This window comes from Dipodomys merriami, unplaced genomic scaffold, assembly GCF_024711535.1.
Source record: "Dipodomys merriami isolate MVZ:Mamm:240054 unplaced genomic scaffold, mDipMer1.0.p SCAF_202, whole genome shotgun sequence".
Lineage (NCBI taxonomy): Eukaryota > Metazoa > Chordata > Mammalia > Rodentia > Heteromyidae > Dipodomys > Dipodomys merriami.
Window position 1 is genome coordinate 1,184,991 of NW_027203405.1, and position 18,698 is coordinate 1,203,688.

Here is an 18,698-nt window from a genome sequence, read left to right on the forward strand (position 1 = left end):
GGACCTGGGTGCTGTCCCTCAGCTCTTCAGCTCAAGGTGAAGACTCTGGACCTGGGTGCTGTCCCTCAGCTCTTCAGCTCAAGGTGAAGACTCTATCACTTGAGCCACAGCACCACTTCCTGCTTTTTTTGTGTATGTAGTGCTGAGGAATGGAACCCAGGGCTTCATGCATGCTAGGCAAGCGCTCTACCACTGAGCCACCTTCCCGGCCCCAAGAATTCTATGAAGTGTCATGAAGACAGGCACCAGTGGCACACACCTGTAATCCCAGCTACCCAGGAAGCTGAGATCTGAAGATCAGTGTTTAAAGCCAGCTTGGGCAGGAAAGTCTGTGAAACTCTTTTTTTTTTTTTTTTGTCGGTCGTGGGGCTTGAACTCTGGGCCTGGGTGCTATCCCTCAGCTCTTCAGCTCAAGGCGAGCGCTCTACCACTTGAGCTACAGCGCCACTTCCGGTTTTCTGGTGGTTTATTGGAGATAGGAGTCTCACGGTCTCTCCTGCCTGGGCTGGCTTTGAACCTCGATCCTCAGATCTCAGCCTCCTGAGTAGCTAGGATTACAGGCGTGAGCCACCAGCGCCCGGCTCCTGTGAAACTCTTATCTCAATAAGCTACTCAGAAAAAAGCTAGAAGTGGTGAGGTTCAAGTGGTAGCACACTGGTCTTCAGCACAAAGAAGCTCGGGGACAAAGCCCAGGCCCTGAGTTCAAGCCCCAGTACTGACAGACAAAAAACAAAGGGGACGGGGGGTTGGTTTTGTAGCTGTGTGGTAGGTTGCTTTCCTAGCCTGTGGAAGGCTCTCAGTTCCTTCTCTAGCAAACCCACCCCAAAAGAAGGAGAAGGCCGTGCATCGATGGTCACACCTATAATGCTAACTACTAAATACTTAGCTGTTGATATTTGAAGAATTTGAGAATTGATATTTGAAGCTAGCCTGGGCAGGAAAATCTGTGAGACCCTTATCTCTAATTAACCACCAAAAAGCCAGAAGAGGAACTGCAGTTCAAGTGGAAGAGTGTCAAAAAGCAAAAGAGCCAAGTGAGCACCTGAGTTCAAGCCCAGAACCAGCCCGAAGGAAGGAAGGAAGGGAGGGAGGAAAAGTTCAGGAGATTGCTGTACAATTGTGTGCAGTTAGGAGCTGGGCTCCAGTGGCTCACACTTGTCATCCTAGCTACTCAGAGGCCAAGATCTGAGGATCGCTGTTCAAAGCCAGCCTTGGCAGGAAAGTCCATGAAACTCATATCCAATGAACCACCAGAAAACCGGAAGTGGTGCTGTGGCTCAAGTGGTAGAGCGTTCACCTTGAGCTGAAGAGCTCAGGGACAGCGCCTAGGCCCAGAGTTCAAGCCCCACGACCAACAACAACAAAAAAAAAGGATGGCAAATTTACCACACAAATTAAAACCCTGTCAGTGCTAATTGCTGGCTGGGCTATGGGGCAGCAGGAATTCTGCATTCTGCAGGGATGCAAAACAGGACAACCAGTTCGGAAAACGGTCTGACAGTTTCTTACAAAGATACACACATCTTACCACACAAGCCAGAAACTATGCCCCAGCCGATGTGAAAACTCGGGTCCACAGGAAACTCAACAATGTTTATTCTTCATCACTGAAAATGGGGAGGAAACACAATATCCTCAACGGGTAAGAACAAGCCGTGGCGCGGTGTTCCCACGAGAGCAGAGCTCGCCAGGGAGGAAGAGGAGCTGGGTACCGCCAGCACGGACGGCGTCTCAGAGAGCCAGAGCAGCTCCCTATGGGGCCACAGCATTGCTACCACCACAGATCTCGGCACAGGTTGAGGATGGCCCAGGCTCAGGGAGGAAGGTATACACATATGTAGACACCGGTGGCGGCTCACACCTGTAATCACAGCTACTCTACTCAGGAGGCTGAGATCTGAGGATCACAGTTCAAAGCCAGCCCTGGCAGACAGATTTTCCAGACTCTTTTTTTTTTTTGAGGGGGGGGTCTGGTCGTGGGGCCTGAACTCTGGGCCTGGGTGCTGTCCCTCAGCTCTTCAGCTCAAGGCTAGCGCTCTACCACTTGAGCCACAGCGCCACTTCCGGCTTTTTTCTTTTTGTTTATGTGGTGCTGAGGAATCGAACCCAGGGCCTCATGCATGCAAGGCAAGCGCTCTACCACTGAGCCACCTTCCCAGCCCCAAGATTTTCCAGACTTTTTTTGTTTTTGTTTTTGTTCTTGTTTTTCCAGACTCTTATCTGCAATTAACCAACAAAAAGCTGGTAGAGAACCAGATGTGAGTGGAACACTTGAGAGTTTGAGGCCCTGAATTCAAGCCACAGGATTGGTAAAAGATAGGAACCAAGAAGGGAAGGAAAGAAGGAAGAGAGGGAGGGAGGGAAAAAAGGAAGGAGGGAAAGAAGAGAAGGAGGGAGGGAGGAAAGAAGGGAGGAAGAAAGGAGATCATAGGCATCAAAGTATTCATGGTCTTGGGGGGAGGGGGGAGGCTGGGAAGGGATGTGAAGGGTAAACAAAGGAGGAGGCTGCAATGCTTGCTAAGAAATGTACGCATTATCCTGCCCATGTAATTGTAACTCCTCTGTACAGTATGTTCACAAATAAAATTAAATTAAAAAAAAAAAGTATTCATGGTCTTACTCAGGAGGCTGAGATCCGAGGATCACAGTTCAAAGCCAGCCCGGGCTGGAAAGTCTGTGAGACTCATTTCCAATAACTCATTAGAAAACCAGAAGTGGTGCTGTGGCTCAAGTGGTAATGTGCTTGCCTTGAGCTGAAGAGCTGAGGGACAGTGCCCAGGCCCAGAGTTCAAGCCCCATGGTCTGTGCTGACGCAGGAAGAGCACTGGTTTGGGAGCACTGTGCCTGGTCTGTGCTGACGCAGGAAGAGCACTGGTTTGGGAGCACTGTGCCTGGTCTGTGCTGACGCAGGAAGAGCACTGGTTTGGGAACACTGTGCCTGGTCTGTGCTGACGCAGGAAGAGCACTGGTTTGGGAGCACTGTGCCTGGTCTGTGTTGACGCAGGAAGAGCACTGGTTTGGGAGCACTGTGCCTGGGTGCAGTCAGGGGTAGAGCACTTGCCCAGCACGCGCAAGACCTGAAGGCTCCAACCACAAAAATAAATAATAAATAAAACATAGGACTTCACTGCACAAAACGTAAGTCATAATGTTTGCAACTCAGAAAAAGATTCTGCTTTTCGTGGAGCCAGGCACCCGTGGCTGGCGGCTATAATAAAAACCCTAGCTACTCAGCAGGCCGGGATCTCGGAGTCAAAGCTTGGGCCAGCTTGGGCAGGGAAGTCCATGAGACTCTTGTCTCCTATTAACAACCAAAACGCTCAAAGTGGAGCTGTAGCTCAAGTGATAGAGCATTAGCCTAAGCAAAAATATGCTTAGGGACAGCGCCCAGGCCCTGAGTTCAGCCCCAAGATTGGCACCATAGATGAATAAATACCCTGTGCATGTGTGTAATAAGTAAATAGGCACACATGCACATCACGTCTCAGAACATTTGGGGGACATTTATCCAACGCTAGGCTCAGTGCCGAACACTCCAGATGCCCGGGTGTCCAGGGCTCCTCCACGCCCCTCCCCCAACTCTGGACGGGTTTGGGCTTCCTTCCCTGGCATCTCAGGCATTTCCTGGGAGGTGCTGGCCCCATGGCTGCAGCCCCACCCCCACAGGAAGAGGAAGACACTAGCCAAGCTCTCTCTGGGTCCTATGGGGGGGGGGAACTGACTGTCTCTAGTCAGGCTGGGCCTAAGGCCCTGAGCTCAGGCCCTCAGCCGGCTGCTCCACAGGAACCCCTGGATCCTTCCGGGACACACTCTCCTCCCTTGGAGGAGACACAATATCCATCTCTTGCCTGGGGCTGTGGTTTCCGTAGAAGGAGCTGGGTGGACAGGCCTCTCCCGTTGCCTGGACCACTTCCTGTCCTTTGCACTCCCCCGCCCCCCCAGCCCCAGGGGGGCCCAGGGGAAAAGCGGCCTTTCCAGTTCCGGAGTCCCTGGAGGAGACATCCACTTGGGAAGCCTCTGTTAAACCAAGCTTGGATGGTCTCCAAAGACCTTCTCTGAGTGACAAGGGTCCGGGGCCGCTGGGCGACAGCCCGGCCCATCTGCCGCAGGAAACGGACCGCCACCACCGCCCGCGTCAGCTACGAGAAGATCCAGCTGAGAGCAACACCATGAGAAACACAGCTCAGTTTGGAAACGTGAAGGAATCACTGCATCCGGAATCTGCCCAATCAGGGCTTCTTCACACATTTGTCATTTCCACTGCAGACCATAACGTTAGGCAATTTAGGAGGAGGAAAGGCGACAGACATATCAGCTTATTAGGAAAGAAGGCCGTGGTGGGCCCCCGCCAGCACCCCCCCCGCAGCCCCTCCCCCCCGAAGCACCCCCCCCCCCGCAGCACCTCCCCTCCCCCCGCAGGCCCAGCCTCTCCACACAGCTGCAAGCCATCTTACTAAAAAATCATTGACCCAAGTCCAACTAAACTGGCCAGTGGAGACACTGACAGCAGGTGTAGAGGAAAATCAAGGGACTGAAGAACAAGTCAAAACTACCCCAGGGGCCAGGTGCTGGTAGTTCACACCTGCAATCCTACTAAGAAGGCTGAGTTCTGAGGATCTTGGTTCAAACCCAGCTGTAAGACTCTTACCACCAATAAACCACCAGAAAACTGAAAGTGGTGCTGTGGCTCAAGTGGTAAAGCACTTGCCTTGAGCTGAAGAGCTGAGGGACTGCACATGACCAACCAAAAACACCACAAAAACCCAACTACACTGGGATTCTGTCGGCCAGAAAGGAGGAGATGGGTGAGCCTAGGGATTAGACTGAAGGGACTGGGAAGGTGCTCAGGGGTAGAGCGCTTGCCTTACATTCATGAGGCCCTGGGTTCAGTTCCTTAGCACCACATAAGCAGGGGGGAAAAAAGCCAGGAGTGGAGCTGTGGCTCAAGTGGTAGAGCGCTAGCTTTAAGCTGAAGAGCTGAGGGACAGCGCCCAGGCCAGAGTTCAGGCCCCATGATTGACCAAAAAAAAAAAACCAAAGAGACTTAAGCCCAATAGGGTGGCACACACCTGTGTTGGGGGAGGTAGGAGAACGAAGATCCCAGGCCAGCCCACAAAGTTAGCTGGAAACAAAGCAAAAAAACAATGAAACACGAAAAGCAAAAGACGTGGAAGTCTGGCTGTAGTGCTAGCTCCAGACCTTGAGTTCCATCCCCATTGACTGCCAAAAAAAAAGAGAAAAAAACACAGATGCCTGTGGCTCACACCTACAATCATAGCTACTCACAAGGCTGAGAGTTGAGGATCACAGTTCAAAGCCAGCCAGCAGGAAAGTCCATGAGAGACTATTATCTCCAAAGCTGGGAAGGTGGCTCAGTGGTAGAGTGTCTGCCTTGCATGCATGAGGCCCTGGGTTCAATTCCTCACCACCACATAAGCAGAAAAAGCCGGAAGTGGAGCTGTGGCTCAAGTGGTAGAGTGCTCGCCTTGATCTGAAGAGCTGAGGGACAGCGCCCAGGCCCCATGACTAACAACAACAAAAAAGAGAGGCTGTTATCTCCAATCAACAACCCAAAAAACAAAAGAGGAGCTGGGTCTCAGGTGGTAGGGTACTAGCCTTGAATAAAAAGGAATAAAAAGGCTCAGGCCCTGAGCCCTGAGTTTAAGGCTCAGGAGTACACACACACACACACACACACACACACACCCCTTTGGGATCATGCTGGGCTGGGCTGAGCTGTAGAGGTCGTCTGGAGTCGGCCCAGGGAAGACTCTCACTGCAGAGCCAAGATCTGACACTGTGTGTCCTCTGAGCCAATTCAGATATCATTCTTGCAAACCAAAACTAAGCAGACACCTTGATGAGACTGTCTCCTGTTTTGTTTTTGCTTTTTTTTTTGTACTGGTCCTAGGCCTGGGACTCTGGGCTTGGGCGCTGTCAGCTCTTCAGCTCAAGGCTAGAGCTCTACCACTTGAGCCACAGCACCACTGCATTTTTTGGTGGTTAATTGGAGAGTCTCACAGACTTTCCTGCTCAGGCTAGCTTTGAACCACGATCCTCAGATCTCAGCCTCCTGAGTGGGTTGGATTACAGGCAGGAGCCGCCAGTGCCTGGCTCTCTGTCTTTTGCCCATCCAGATTGACTTTTTGCCTGTCTAGGCCTCAGTGGCTCGGAACACTGACTGGCACTGGCCGCGCTGTGAAGGCAGAGGGTGGTTATGGGGAACAGGTGATGGGAGCAGCAGACGCAGACCAGCCCCCTCAGCAGCCCTCCACCAGCAAGGATCCTGCTCCAGGCCTAGATCTGATTGGATTTGTTTCAAGGCCAAGGGACACTGACTGGCAGGACAGAGTTCCCAGCCTGTCCAGCACTCATCCCCCTCTCTGCCCTTCCCTCCCCCCGGTACAGATGTGTCTGCTGAGAGACTGTGAGCATCCTCACCCAGCTCCCACTGCGGTATATATATATATATATATATATATATATATATATATAAGTGGAATCCCCCCCGAGAGTCCTGCTTGTGAAACCTCGGCTCTCTGGGCACAGCTGCACTGTGCCAGGCTGTGTCCTCAAGCCGGCCCTCGGCGGCCACCCTGGTGACATGTCACTGTAGGATTTGCACTCCACATCACACACCTCCCACGCCAACCTCGTTCCAGACTTCACTCGTGGGGCTTCCCGCTGATGCAGCAACTTCTTGTGGAGCCAGTGTAGACAGCCCTTCTGCAGGACGGCTGCAGTCACACCCCCGTGGGGTGGAGCCTCGCCCAGGCCCCTCCTCCACTGCCAGGTGGCCAGCCTAGAAGGAAGTTCAGCACTCTCATCTCCCTAACCCAGGGTCCAAAATAAAGCAATTGAATCTGCGGCTCACCTGACCAGGCCAGCCAGCTGTGGGAGGGGAATGGCTCAGCTTGGCCCCAGCCCAAGATTCACTTTGCAAACCAGGAAGCTGTGTCTGGCTCATCACCCGCAGCTCAGGAAAGGGTTCATGATCTACAGGCTTCAGCCCTGTTTTAGGAAAGCCTGAGCTCCCAAGAGCCAGGTGCCTTCACCTGCAATCCCATCTACTCAGATCTGAGGATTATGGTTCAAAGCCAGCCAAGGTTAGACTCTGATCTCCAATAAACTACTCAAAAAAGCCAAAAGTGGTGTTGTGGCTTAAGTGGTAATGCTAGCCTTTCAGACAGTCCAGCCAATGACCAGGGCCAGAGCTCAAGACCCAGGACTGGGTGGAGGGTTTGAGGAACCACATACCCACGACCTTGAAGCTCACTTGGGAGTGCCCATGAAGCCTCCAGTCCCAGGCATGGAAACTCTCATCCTAGACTTCCACCAGGGGCACCTGCCAGGCTCAGGACACCTGCCCCCCAGCCCATCCCCACAAAAGAGACAGTCCTGTGTACTGCAGCACTTTATTTCTCCTTACACAATGACGTGTTGCTGGGGCCTAATGTTCTCACATAACAGTAGAAAACCAAAATCTGCTGTCATCTCTTTAAGGAATTGAGTACAAAAAAACCTTACATAAATTAAATGAATAAATTTACAGGTGTAAATGCAAACCGTTTCCAACTCAAGGCAAGTAACAACCCACAGCGCTCGGGAGGGAAACACCAGTGAAGAACGGAACTGGTTCTAAGGCTCGGACTTTCCCACCCAGTGAGACCGGCAAGACTGAAGTGACAACTGGTTCAGGGACGCTTGCCAGCCTTAGCAATCCTGGAACCATCAGCTCTGACCCGTTAATACCCTGCCCAGGTCACTGCGGGGCGCTCCAGAGCCGCCAGGCCTGGGCCTCTCCCCCAGTGCGCTCACGAGCCACGTGGGCTGAAGGGCTGAAATCAAAGATATGCACAGGGTATTAAACATATACCAAGGGAACAGTAACTTGAATACAAGGTCAAAGTCGCAGCGAGTTCTACAACCCGGTGCTGACTCAAAGACAAATTTCTTTTCAAAGGCTTATTCCAGTCGTCAGGCCAGCATGAGGTGCGTACGTTTGCAGGGCAAATCGGTACTTCAGAATCCGCTCATGCAGCAGGTGCCGGGCACCTGCTCAGTCCGTCTAGAAGCACTTGCGGTGAACAATGGAGGGGCCCGACTCGTCGTACTCCTGCTTGCTGATCCACATCTGCTGGAAGGTGGACAGGGAGGCCAGGATGGAGCCGCCGATCCACACGGAGTACTTGCGCTCAGGGGGGGCGATGATCTGTGAACAAGGACAGCTGTGAGGACTGGGTTCACGGGCCTCAGTGCAGACACAGGCCGCGGCCTGGCCCCTGCCTCCAGGCCCATTCGCCATTTCCAGACACCTACCTTGATCTTCATGGTGCTGGGAGCCAGGGCAGTGATCTCCTTCTGCATCCGGTCGGCGATGCCGGGATACATGGTGGTGCCCCCGGACAGCACGGTGTTGGCATACAGGTCCTTGCGGATGTCCACGTCACACTTCATGATGGAGTTGAAGGTGGTTTCATGAATGCCACAAGACTCCATACCTAGGAGACAAAACTTCCCTCAGCTCTGCACTTCTGCTCTGAGCATTCCCACTCCAGCCGTCGGCGGGGCCTCCCAGGCGGCTGGGCCGCACGAGCACCTACCCAGGAAGGAGGGCTGGAAGAGCGCCTCGGGACACCGGAAGCGCTCGTTGCCGATGGTGATCACCTGCCCGTCGGGCAGCTCGTAGCTCTTCTCCAGGGAGGAGGAAGAGGCGGCGGTGGCCATCTCCTGCTCGAAGTCCAGGGCGACGTAGCACAGCTTCTCCTTGATGTCCCGCACGATCTCCCGCTCGGCCGTGGTGGTGAAGCTGTAGCCTCGCTCCGTCAGGATCTTCATGAGGTAGTCTGTCAGGTCCCGGCCAGCCAGGTCCAGACGCAAGATGGCGTGGGGGAGGGCGTAGCCCTCGTAGATGGGCACCGTGTGCGTGACCCCGTCACCGGAGTCCATGACGATGCCGGTGGTGCGGCCGGAGGCGTACAGGGACAGCACGGCCTGGATGGCCACGTACATGGCTGGGGTGTTGAAGGTCTCGAACATGATCTGGGGAGGAACCAGCACGGCAGTCAGAGGCCGGAGCCAGACCCACCCTCGCCCCCTCCACATGCAGCATGCCACAAACGTGGTGTGTGGAGAAAAAAAAGAACAGAACACAGGCAGAAACGCAAACAAGAAACCTGGAGGCTTCAGGAAGGAAATGCCAGGAGAGGAACAGAACCCTGGAAATACCAAAGAAACACTTGAATGTCAGGGAAGAAAGGCGAGCAGAAAATGACTTAAAGGAGGAGGACTGAGGCCCGGGCGCGGCCCTACCTGGGTCATCTTCTCCCGGTTGGCCTTCGGGTTCAGGGGGGCCTCGGTCAACAGCACCGGGTGCTCCTCGGGGGCCACGCGCAGCTCGTTGTAGAAGGTGTGGTGCCAGATCTTCTCCATGTCGTCCCAGTTGGTGACGATGCCGTGCTCGATCGGGTACTTCAGCGTCAGGATGCCCCTCTTGCTCTGGGCCTCGTCGCCCACGTAGGAGTCCTTCTGCCCCATGCCCACCATGACGCCCTGCGGGGAGAGGTCGTCAGGCCCGCCGCCCGCCCGCCGCGCGCGGGGCCCGGGGCCGGGCGCGGCCCGCCACGCACCTGGTGCCGGGGTCGGCCGACGATGGAGGGGAACACGGCCCGCGGGGCGTCGTCGCCGGCAAAGCCGGCCTTGCACATGCCGGAGCCGTTGTCGATGACGAGCGCGGCGATTTCCTCTTCCATGGCGACCTGCGGGCGACGCGAGGGGGGTCGGACTCGGCCGCGGGGCCCCGCCCCGCCCGGGCGCCCCGCACGCCGCGGGCCCCGCGCGCCCCGCGGGCCGGCGGCACAACCGTCCGCAACGGCGCCGGCCCCGCCCCGCCCGGGCTCCCCCCGCGGGCGGCCGGGACGCCGCGGCCTCCCGGGGCCGGGCGGGGCCGCGGGCCTCCCGGGGCCGCTTACCGGCGGAGGACGAGACGGCGGAGCGGCAGGAGGACGAGGACCGGGGCTGGCGGCGGCGAGTGAGACCGAGCGCGGCCTCCCCCGCCGCCTTTTAAGCGGCCGCGGGCGGCGCGCGCGGACGGCGGCGCGCGCGGCCCCAGAACATGTCCATATATGGCGATCTTTCCGAAAGCCGGGCGCCCATTGGCCCGCGCGCCCGGGACACGTGGGGAGCCCCTCCCGGCCCGGCCCGCCCCCCGCCCGCGCGCCCGCCAACCGCCCCGCCCGCCGCGCCCCCGCGCCGCCCGCCCCGCCCCGGGCCCGGCTGCGCCCCGAAACCGCCGGCCGGGCTCCGCGCGGGCCGCGCCCCGAGCCGGGGGGGCCTCGAGGCCCGACCGCTGCCCGGGGAGCCCGGGAGCCCGGCCCGCGGGGCCTGCGCGCGGAGGAGGGGCGCCCGCGCTGCGCCGCCGCGGGGTCGGGGGGGGCTTTGTCTCACGCCCGTCACGGTGGGCATTCTGGGGACACTGAGGCAGGGAGGGAGCCTGACTTCCGGGGCCGGCGGGCCCCGCCCCGCTCTCGGTTTACCGTATTAGGAAAAGGCCGGGGTCCGGGCGCGCGGCCCCGGGCCCCGCAGGCGGCGCGGGCCTGGCCGCCCTCCCGGAAGCGCGCGCCGGGCACCGGCCGGCCGCCCCCGCGCGCCCGCCCGCCCCGCGCCGGGCCCCCTCCCGCGCGCCCGCGGCCTTCCGGGGCTGCTCGGGGCGGGGCGGGCGCGCTCGCCCGCGGGCCGGGGACCCCCGGCTTCCCGGGGCGCGCGGCCGGGCGGAGCCCCCCGGTGCCGCGGGGTCTTTGTCCGCGCGCCCCGCGGCCGCCCTCGGGCCCCCTGCGGGGCGGGCGGGCGGGCCCCCGCGCGCGGCCGCCCAGGTGCGGCCCAGGTGCGCGCGGCGCGGCGCGGCCATATTTGGCGAAGTCGGCCCGCGGCCGCCCTGAGTCACGGGGCGGACGCCGCGGACGGGCGCCGGCCGCTCCTCGCCTTATTTAGTCAAGCAGGCCGCCCATTGGCCCGCGAGACAAAGGGTGCGGCGGGGGGGCCCGGGCCGCGCGCGGGGCGCCGAGGGCCGGGCCGGCGGGCGGGCGCGCGCGCTGCGGCTGGGCCGAGCTGGGCCAAGGTCACCCCGGGGTCGTTCCGTCCGCCCTGGACGCCGGTGCGGCGGAGCGGCCCGCCCCGCCCCCCACCGGAGCCCCGGCGCGCCGGCGTCCCGGGGACCGAGGGGCCGGGACGGCGACTTCCCGGGTGGGTGTGGCCGCGGGGCCTCCGGCGTCCTTGCTGGCGCTGGCTCGATGCCCTTTGTTGTCACTGTGCTGCGCTTCTCACTTTGCATTCTGCTGCTTCGCCAGGTCGGAGCTGAGGCCGGGCTGACGCTGCCCGGGGCCTTCCCACCAGATCCTCCTCCTCTGCCTCCATCGCCACCTCAGCCCACTCCTCTCCTCTTCTGCACCACGGGCCCGGCACCTGCTCCACCTGCCCCGGCCGCCATCGGAGGCCCCAGCCCCTTCCTGTCACCACGGCTCCGGCTCCCAACCAGGAGAGCTGGTGAGACCCAAGCCCGGGTCTGGAGCCAGGCTGTAAGTACCAGGCTAACGCTCCACTGACGTCCAAGAAGATGTGTCTGTCACTCAGACGCGGGAAGAGGACAAGGGAACGCTGGCCTAGCAACTTTCCTGTAACTCCGAAATAACCTCGCAACAAACAAACTTGGGTGTGGTGCTGGTGGCTCACACCTGTAATCCCAGCTCACTCGGGAGGCTGAGATCTGAGGATCACAGCTCCAGCCCAAGTGCGAAAGTCTGTGAGGCTCTTACCTCCAGAAACAAAGTGGCAAAAGCTCAGACGCTGGAGGAGACACTGTAGCTCAGAGTGGTAGAGCACTAGCCTTGGGCAAAAGAGCTTGAGGACAGCATCTGGGCCCTGAGTTCAAGCCCAGGACTGATGGAAAAATAAATATAAAGCAAAGTTTTTTAAAAAGTCACTAAAAAGAGTTTATTGACTTAGCTTGCTTCTCTAGTTCCCAGTTGTACAGAGGTCACTGACCTGCTGGCTGAAGTTCTTTCCAGAGCCCATGGAGACGGGGCCCTGGGAACAGCGTCCTCCAACAGCCATCTCCCCTGGCTGCTCAGCTTGGCTACTCTTGGGTTTGGGCTGAAGGCTGTGGGCTGTGGGGCCAGGGTCCCGCGCCTCTTCTCTGCCAGTTCTGAAACCCAGCAGTCGGCTGCGAGGTCACGCCCGACTTGAGTGGATGCAGCCTCTGTCCAGGACTCAGGCCACCAGCTGGGGCCTCACAGAGAGCACCAACACTGGGAGCCAGGCGGGGTAACAGGCAGGCCCTGGGTCTGCAGGGCCGGGCAGGCACCCCACGTGGCTCTTGGCAGGTTGGGAGTTAGCCAAGGTCACCCCTAAGCTGTGGAGAAGAGTCACCGTCTACCCCTCCGTCGTGCAGCAGAGTCCGGAGGTGTCTGGGAGGATGCAGAGCTGGCCCCACGCGGCAGCACCGGGGCTCCGGGTCCTGCACGCCCTGCCTTGGCCAGCGGGCGCGGGTGCAGTGGCTCAGGGCGGCAGAGCAGGGGCCTTTCTCTGGCTCCAGCACGGGACGCCAGCCCTCCACCTCCCTGGCACCCTTGCGGTTGGCTTGGGGAGGGGAGGGGCCAGGCCGAGGCTCGCCGCATCCCACGGCCTCACCCCTGACAGCCGGTCTACACTCGCTCCCCAGCCGCGGGGCTGGTGAGAAAGGCCGTGTCACCTGCTCCCTCAGCCTCGTCTCTCCCGAAGGCAAGCACCCGGAAGCTGCGGTCTTCCCAAGCTAGCTTCCATCCCTCCCCTGCTCAGCCCCCGCTGCAGGTCAGGGCCGGCTGCCGCACGATGGAGAGCGGGAGCCCTGCCCTCTGCACAGGGGCTCTGCGGGCCGCCCTGCCCTCCACTGGCGTCCTCGCGCACCGGCCTCTGGCCACATCTGGCTGTCCCTCTGCCGCTGGCCGCCTCTCCACAGGCCGGCCCTGTCACGTCCCCAGCGCTGGGGTCCCGGGGCGCCGTGGCACAGACCTCCCCGAACAGCTGGACCCTGGCACGTGGGGAACCAGAGGGGGCCGGGATGGAGAGTCGGAGCTGGAGCCTGACGGGCAGTAAGGAAAGGAAGTGCAGCCGATGGAGCATTGACGCTGTCCAGATCTCTGCGCATGGGGGAGGTAGCCCAGCCTCCACCCCCCTGCTGGGCAGGTGTGGCCACCCGCCTCTGACTGGGGGGGAGGAGGCTGCCCCTGCTGGGCAGGTGTGGCCACCCGCCTCTGACTGGGCGGGGAGGAGGCTGCCCCTGCTGGGCAGGTGTGGCCACCCGCCTCTGACTGGGCGGGGAGGAGGCTGCCCCTGCTGGGCAGGTGTGGCCACCCGCCTCTGACTGGGCGGGGAGGAGGCTGCCCCTGCTGGGCAGGTGTGGCCACCCGCCTCTGACTGGGGGGGGGTGGGCAGGCAGGCACCACGCCAGCTCCACCGACGCTACGGAGGCCAGAGACAGCCGGGCCTCCTCCAGCCCTGGCTCGGCCCGGGATGGAGGCAAGGCGTGGCGGACAGGCTGGAGGCCGCCCCTCCGCCTGCACCCTGCCTGTGTCCTCAGGATGACCCCCATGCCCAGGGTGGAGGGAGCCGATGCCAGGTCGGGGGGCTGGGTGGGGGGAGGGCCCGCACTGGGGCACGGCCCCTGCTGAGCCTGGCTCCCCGGGCGGCCCCGATCTAAGGGCGCTCCCGCGGGGTCAGTGCAGCGCGGGGTGGCAGTGGAACAGCCAGGCTGCGCACCTCTCACCCCTGCTTGTCCGCTCTGCTGCCCCTGTGCCCTTTAGGGACCGGCATCTCCCAGGGAAATCTGCCTCCGGGGGAGTCAGGGTCTGGCTAAAAGGAAGCGTGTCAGAGAGCAGAGCAGAGAGGCCGTCCAGAGCAACCTAACTCAGCGTGCCCAGATGCGGGTGCTGTATCTTTATCTGTCCTGGTCACTGTCAGGGCTGCCCGTCTGCCTGCCACCAGGGCCCTGTGTGTGTGTGTGTGTGTGTGTGTGTCTGCGTGTGTGTGTGTGTGTGTGTGTCTGCCTGGCCTGTGCAAGTACACAGGGTGGGGCACCTTTTCAGGCCTCACGGCTCTCCAGGACAGGACACTGGGGATGTGGACAGGTGGGCACAGGGTGGGCGCAGGGTGGTGCTCAGTGCTCCCAGATAGGCCTTGGCTGGGACCCGAGCCCCTTCCTGTGGGCACGCACCTGAGCACAGCGCCAGCAGGTGGCGCCCCTGTATGGGCGCAGGAGCTGAGGCTGGAACGGGATGGTGTCGCTCCTGGGCCGACCAGCAGGCGGGTCCTGAGCACTGAGCACTGGACCCTGCCCCTCACCCAGCTGTGCCCGCCCAGGCCAGGAGCGGCTGCCCCTCCAGGCCGGCCGAGCCCCTGCGCCGGCCTGAGGGTGACCAGGGCTGGGCGAGCTCCCTCCACCAGGCTTGTCCTGGAGGAGGTGGAGCTGTGTGTGCCAAGGCCTCCGGTGTTGGACAGTCCAGCATGCGCCTTCTTGCTTGGGGTTTGGGTGTTGTGCTGTGACTCTTTGCTAGCCTTGGCTTCCAGCAGGACAAAGGACTCCGGGCTCCCTCTTATTTCCAGGCAAGGCCTAGGCAGAGGGGCTGCCAGACATTGTGGCTTGAGCTGGGAAGGTGGCTCAGTGGTAGAGTGCTTGCTTTGCATGCACGAGGCCCTGGGTTCGATTCCTCAGCACCACATAAGCAAAACAAGCGGGAACTGGTGCTGTGGCTCAAGTGGTAGAGGGCTAGCCTTGACCTGAAGAGCTGAGGGACAGCGCCCAGGCCCGGAGTTCAGTTCCCACAACCACAACAACAACAAAATACAAAAAAGCAAATATTGTGGCTCTGCAGGCACCAAAAGCTGGAGACGAGTGAGGCGCAGGCGACGCACACCTGTAACCCCTCCTACCCAAAGACCGAAATGGGAGGATGAGTATTCAGAGCCAGCGCTGGAAAGGGATGGCTCACGCCTGTAATCCTAGCTGCTCTGACCCTGAGATCTGAGGATCCAGGGTTGAACTCAGCCCAGGCAGGAACGTCTGTGAGACTCTCTCCAGTTAACCACCAAAAGGCCAAAAGTGGAGCTGTGGCTCAAGTGGTAGAGCATCAGCCTGAGCAAAAAAAGCTCAGGTATAGTGCCCAGACCCTGAGTTCCAGACCCAGGACCGGCATGTACACACACACACACACACACACACACACACACACACACACACACACACACACACAGCCCCTGACGTTCCGTATTTAATAGGACAGCTTGTGCTGGAGCACAGCAGACAAAGGCAGACAATCGTGAGCTCTGAGTTCAAGCCCTAGTACTGACCAAGAAAAAAAACTCAGACGTTAGGAAAAGTGCCACCCCTGCTGTGGGGGAGGGAATGAGCCCGGGACACAGGCATCTTGAGTAGTTAGGAGCTTTTGTGAAACCCAGGGCCTTGATCCAGCAGAAGTAGGAGTTTCCGTGAGCTGCCCTGCTGGGGGCGGCACTGGGCGGGAAGATGCACATGTACTGAGCAGTCCCGCACCGAGTGCCCCCCCCACCTCGCTGAAGGGAGCCTGTCACCCTAAACCAGGCCCACAGGCCAGAGTAAGAAAACCGCGCCTGCCTGTGTGTAAATGGAACTGCTAGGAGCAGAGCTCCGCCATGAACAATTCATGAGGTGCCCGCCAGGCGCCCTGCCCAGCGCCCAGGGCCCTTCAGAAGCACTGCGGGTCAGCCCTCCCCCTGCAGGTCCAGGGAGCTTGGTGGCAGCTCAGCAGGGGGCAGCCACCAACGGGATGGACAAGCAGAGGTGTCAATCAAGGCAGGGGTGGGGCCAGCCCAGGGTCTGGGGCTGCAGGCTCTGTTTCCAGTATCCTGGGCCAGAGGCCAGCCAGGAGGGCACTGCGCTGCCCTGAGTACGCGGGCCTATGCCCTCATGCTGCCAGCGTCTGTGCCGACAGGCGTCCGGCCCTGTGCATGTGCTGGTCGCCATGGCTGTGGGCAGAATGTAGCAGGGGCCGGGCTGGACACCACTGAGGTGCCAGTGGAAGACTGGCCGGAGGCCATCAGTAAGGAGACCCTCCTGGGGCCAAGAGGCCCGCCCTCCCGTATCCCAGGGAGACCGCCTAAGAGCCCTGGGGGAGAGGACGGGTCTGGGGGCCTCGGGCTCTGTGCTCGGCCTCCAGTGATCCCTTTGCCAAAGAGGAACAGGCTTCAGGGCTGTCTGCTGGGGGAGTTTATCAGCTGACGGGGCCCTGCTTTCTGGCCCATCTGTGGCCAGGGGGACCCAGGCCTCCAGGCAAGCAGATAGTGGCGTGAGTCAGGCAGCCTTGCGGGCTCATGGAGTGGCAGCAGCCCTGAGCTCCTGGAGTACAGCCTGGGAGGCCAGAGGGAGGGGTGCTGAGCGTCTGTGAGCAATGCGACCTGGCCACCCTCCGGGGCTGAGGTCTAGGAGAGTCTCTGCGGCCAGGCTGGCCCTGGGGCTGTCCACACACCCTCCAGGCCAGGCACACGTGCACAGCGCTGCGTCTTGCTGCAGAGCCTCTGCCTCTTGCACAAAAACCAGCCTCCCTGTGCCAGCCGCCAGCGCTCGGTGAGCCCTGGTGGTGTGCTGGGAGCCTCACTGTGACTCCCAAGCCGAAGCGCTGCAACGCTGAGCCAGCGGCGCCGAGCCCTGGGGACTTGGGAGGCAGGGGTCAAGCGACCTGTGCAAACCGCCTGACCCCCCCCCCGGGGCCTAGGAGCCCCCACCCTTCAGCTCACATGCTTGGGTCTGTGCCAGTAGCCCCATCCGACTCAAAGCTGTGGAGCCTCAAAACTGAGGGGCCCAAAGGTAGAGTGCTTACCTAACAAGCAAAAGGTCCCAAGTTCAATTCCCAGTATGGCCAATAAAGGGGAAAAAAACTGGAAGGCCACTGCTGCTGCTGGGCTCTGCCACCCAGAGGCCCAGCACCAGGCTCCTCCTGCCCAGCGCCTGGAGGTCGCCAGTGCCACTCAGCGCTGGTGAGGCCTTCGTGCTGGTCAGAGACAAGGCGTCCTGCTTCCCGTGCAGCCCAGCTAGGGACAGGGCCGAGGAGTGGCTAGTGTCGACACCCTGGCAGTGCGGGCACCTGCGGTGGGGACACAGACGCACTGAGCCAGGCCTGGGAGCTGGGCTGGGGGCCCAGGGTGGGCGCGTCCCAGCGGGGAGCCAGGCCTGGGAGCTGGGGTGGGGGCCCAGGCCTGGGAGCTGGGCTGGGGGCCCAGGGTGGGCACAGACGCACTGAGCCAGGCCTGGGAGCTGGGCTGGGGGCCCAGGGTGGGCACAGACGCACTGAGCCAGGCCTGGGAGCTGGGCTGGGGGCCCAGGGTGGGCACAGACGCACTGAGCCAGGCCTGGGAGCTGGGCTGGGGGCCCAGGGTGGGCACAGACGCACTGAGCCAGGCCTGGGAGCTGGGCTGGGGGCCCAGGGTGGGCACAGACGCACTGAGCCAGGCCTGGGAGCTGGGCTGGGGGCCCAGGGTGGGCACAGACGCACTGAGCCAGGCCTGGGAGCTGGGCTGGGGGCCGCACGGAGGCACGGGGCTCCTCCCTGGGAAGGCGCTGCGTCCACCCCACGTCAGCTCTAGGGCCCGGCCCGTGTCCTGGCTGCACACGGCCTCCTCGCTGTGTGGGTGGCGGAGGCTGAAGGCAGCCTGCCGGGGGCTGAGGACAGGTTGGCAGGCACAGCACAGCCTGTTGCTGAACCCCAGCCTGAGCCCCTTCCTTGGAGTCTGGCACGTCTCTCTGCACATGCTCCAAGGAGGTGCCCCGGGCTGGTCTCCCCTGCGGGGCCGGGGGCCGGGGCCAGCCTAGGGCGGCAGGGCGTGCCTGGGAGTGGGCCGCATGGACCCTTGTTCCTGGTTCCAGGAGCGCGAGGGCCGCACGCTTTGATGGGGCAGCGGACGCGAGTCTGGCCTGGGCCCAGGACGGGCAGCTTGGGTTTCCCTCCTTGGCTCTCAGCCCCCAAGGCAGGTGTGGGCCACGGCAGGCAGGCACGCTGCAGGGCACGTGGAAGCCCCACAGATGCCCTCTGTCTCAGAGTGGACACTGTGCGGCTGGGGGGCCCAGGTGGGAGCCAAGGATGGCTAGCTCCCGGCGTCCCTGGGCCCCCACGGTCCCATCCTGCTCCGAGTCCAGGGAGCAGACTTGGCCCTGCGTGGCTCCTGGGAGCCGAGTGTGCAGAAACCCTAAAGTCGGGCAGCAGCATAGGTCCCTCACGGACACCCAGAAAGTGTGCGGAAGGCCATCGGCGGCCGGACTCCCCGAGCTGCCTTCCGAGAAGGGCCAGGCCCAGGCCCAAGCTGAGTGGGGCCCACGGTGGCCCAGGGTCCTGGCCTTGCACCTGCAGCCTGGACTGGGGCACACTCAGCCGTGCTGGTGCACACGGCAGGCTGCGCCCTGGCTCCGGAGCCTGGGGTCCTGGGCCCAGCCCTGCACCTGACGAGCACCCTCCACCCCCTTCCTGAGCTGAGGGGTGGGGCCCCGGCAGGGCAGGGTGGGGCCCCTAGGGCAGCCACAGGCCTCAGGGCCAGAGCCTAAGGTCAGAGGTGAGTGGGGGCTGCGGGGCCGCTGGGGAGGGGGCCATTGGGGACGGGCCGCTGGGGAGGGGGCCATTGGGGACGGGGCGCTGGGGAGGGGG

The 18,698-nt window shown here is 61.3% G+C and overlaps 1 protein-coding gene and 1 long non-coding RNA gene across 2 annotated transcripts; one reads left to right on the plus strand and one right to left on the minus strand.

Moving 5' to 3' along the window:
- Positions 1–7,401: 7,401 nt before the first annotated feature.
- On the minus strand, positions 7,402–10,053 carry Actg1 (actin gamma 1). Its single transcript, XM_070031626.1, has 6 exons — positions 9,972–10,053; positions 9,630–9,758; positions 9,313–9,552; positions 8,604–9,042; positions 8,320–8,501; positions 7,402–8,212 (listed from the first exon to the last, which is right to left on the minus strand). The coding sequence occupies exons 2-6, from the start codon at positions 9,750–9,752 to the stop codon at positions 8,069–8,071; spliced, it is 1,128 nt and encodes a 375-aa protein (XP_069887727.1). The 5' UTR covers positions 9,753–9,758; positions 9,972–10,053; the 3' UTR covers positions 7,402–8,068.
- A 984-nt stretch (positions 10,054–11,037) lies between these two features.
- On the plus strand, positions 11,038–11,973 carry LOC138833200 (uncharacterized). Its single transcript, XR_011373844.1, has 2 exons — positions 11,038–11,241; positions 11,346–11,973. It is a non-coding gene; the product is annotated as an uncharacterized lncRNA (long non-coding RNA).
- The last annotated feature ends 6,725 nt before the right edge of the window (positions 11,974–18,698 follow it).

What these genes read in the sequence shown, in the direction of transcription:
- Actg1 (XM_070031626.1), bottom strand. Translation starts at nt 9,752, where the DNA reads ATGGAAGAGGAAATCGCCGCGCTCGTCATCGACAACGGCTCCGGCATG. An exon ending in TCGGCCGACCCCGGCACCAG is followed by an intron (nt 9,553 to 9,629) that starts GTGCGTGGCGGG and finishes CTCTCCCCGCAG; the next exon opens with GGCGTCATGGTGGGCATGGG. An exon ending in ACCGGGAGAAGATGACCCAG is followed by an intron (nt 9,043 to 9,312) that starts GTAGGGCCGCGC and finishes GTTCCTCCCCAG; the next exon opens with ATCATGTTCGAGACCTTCAA.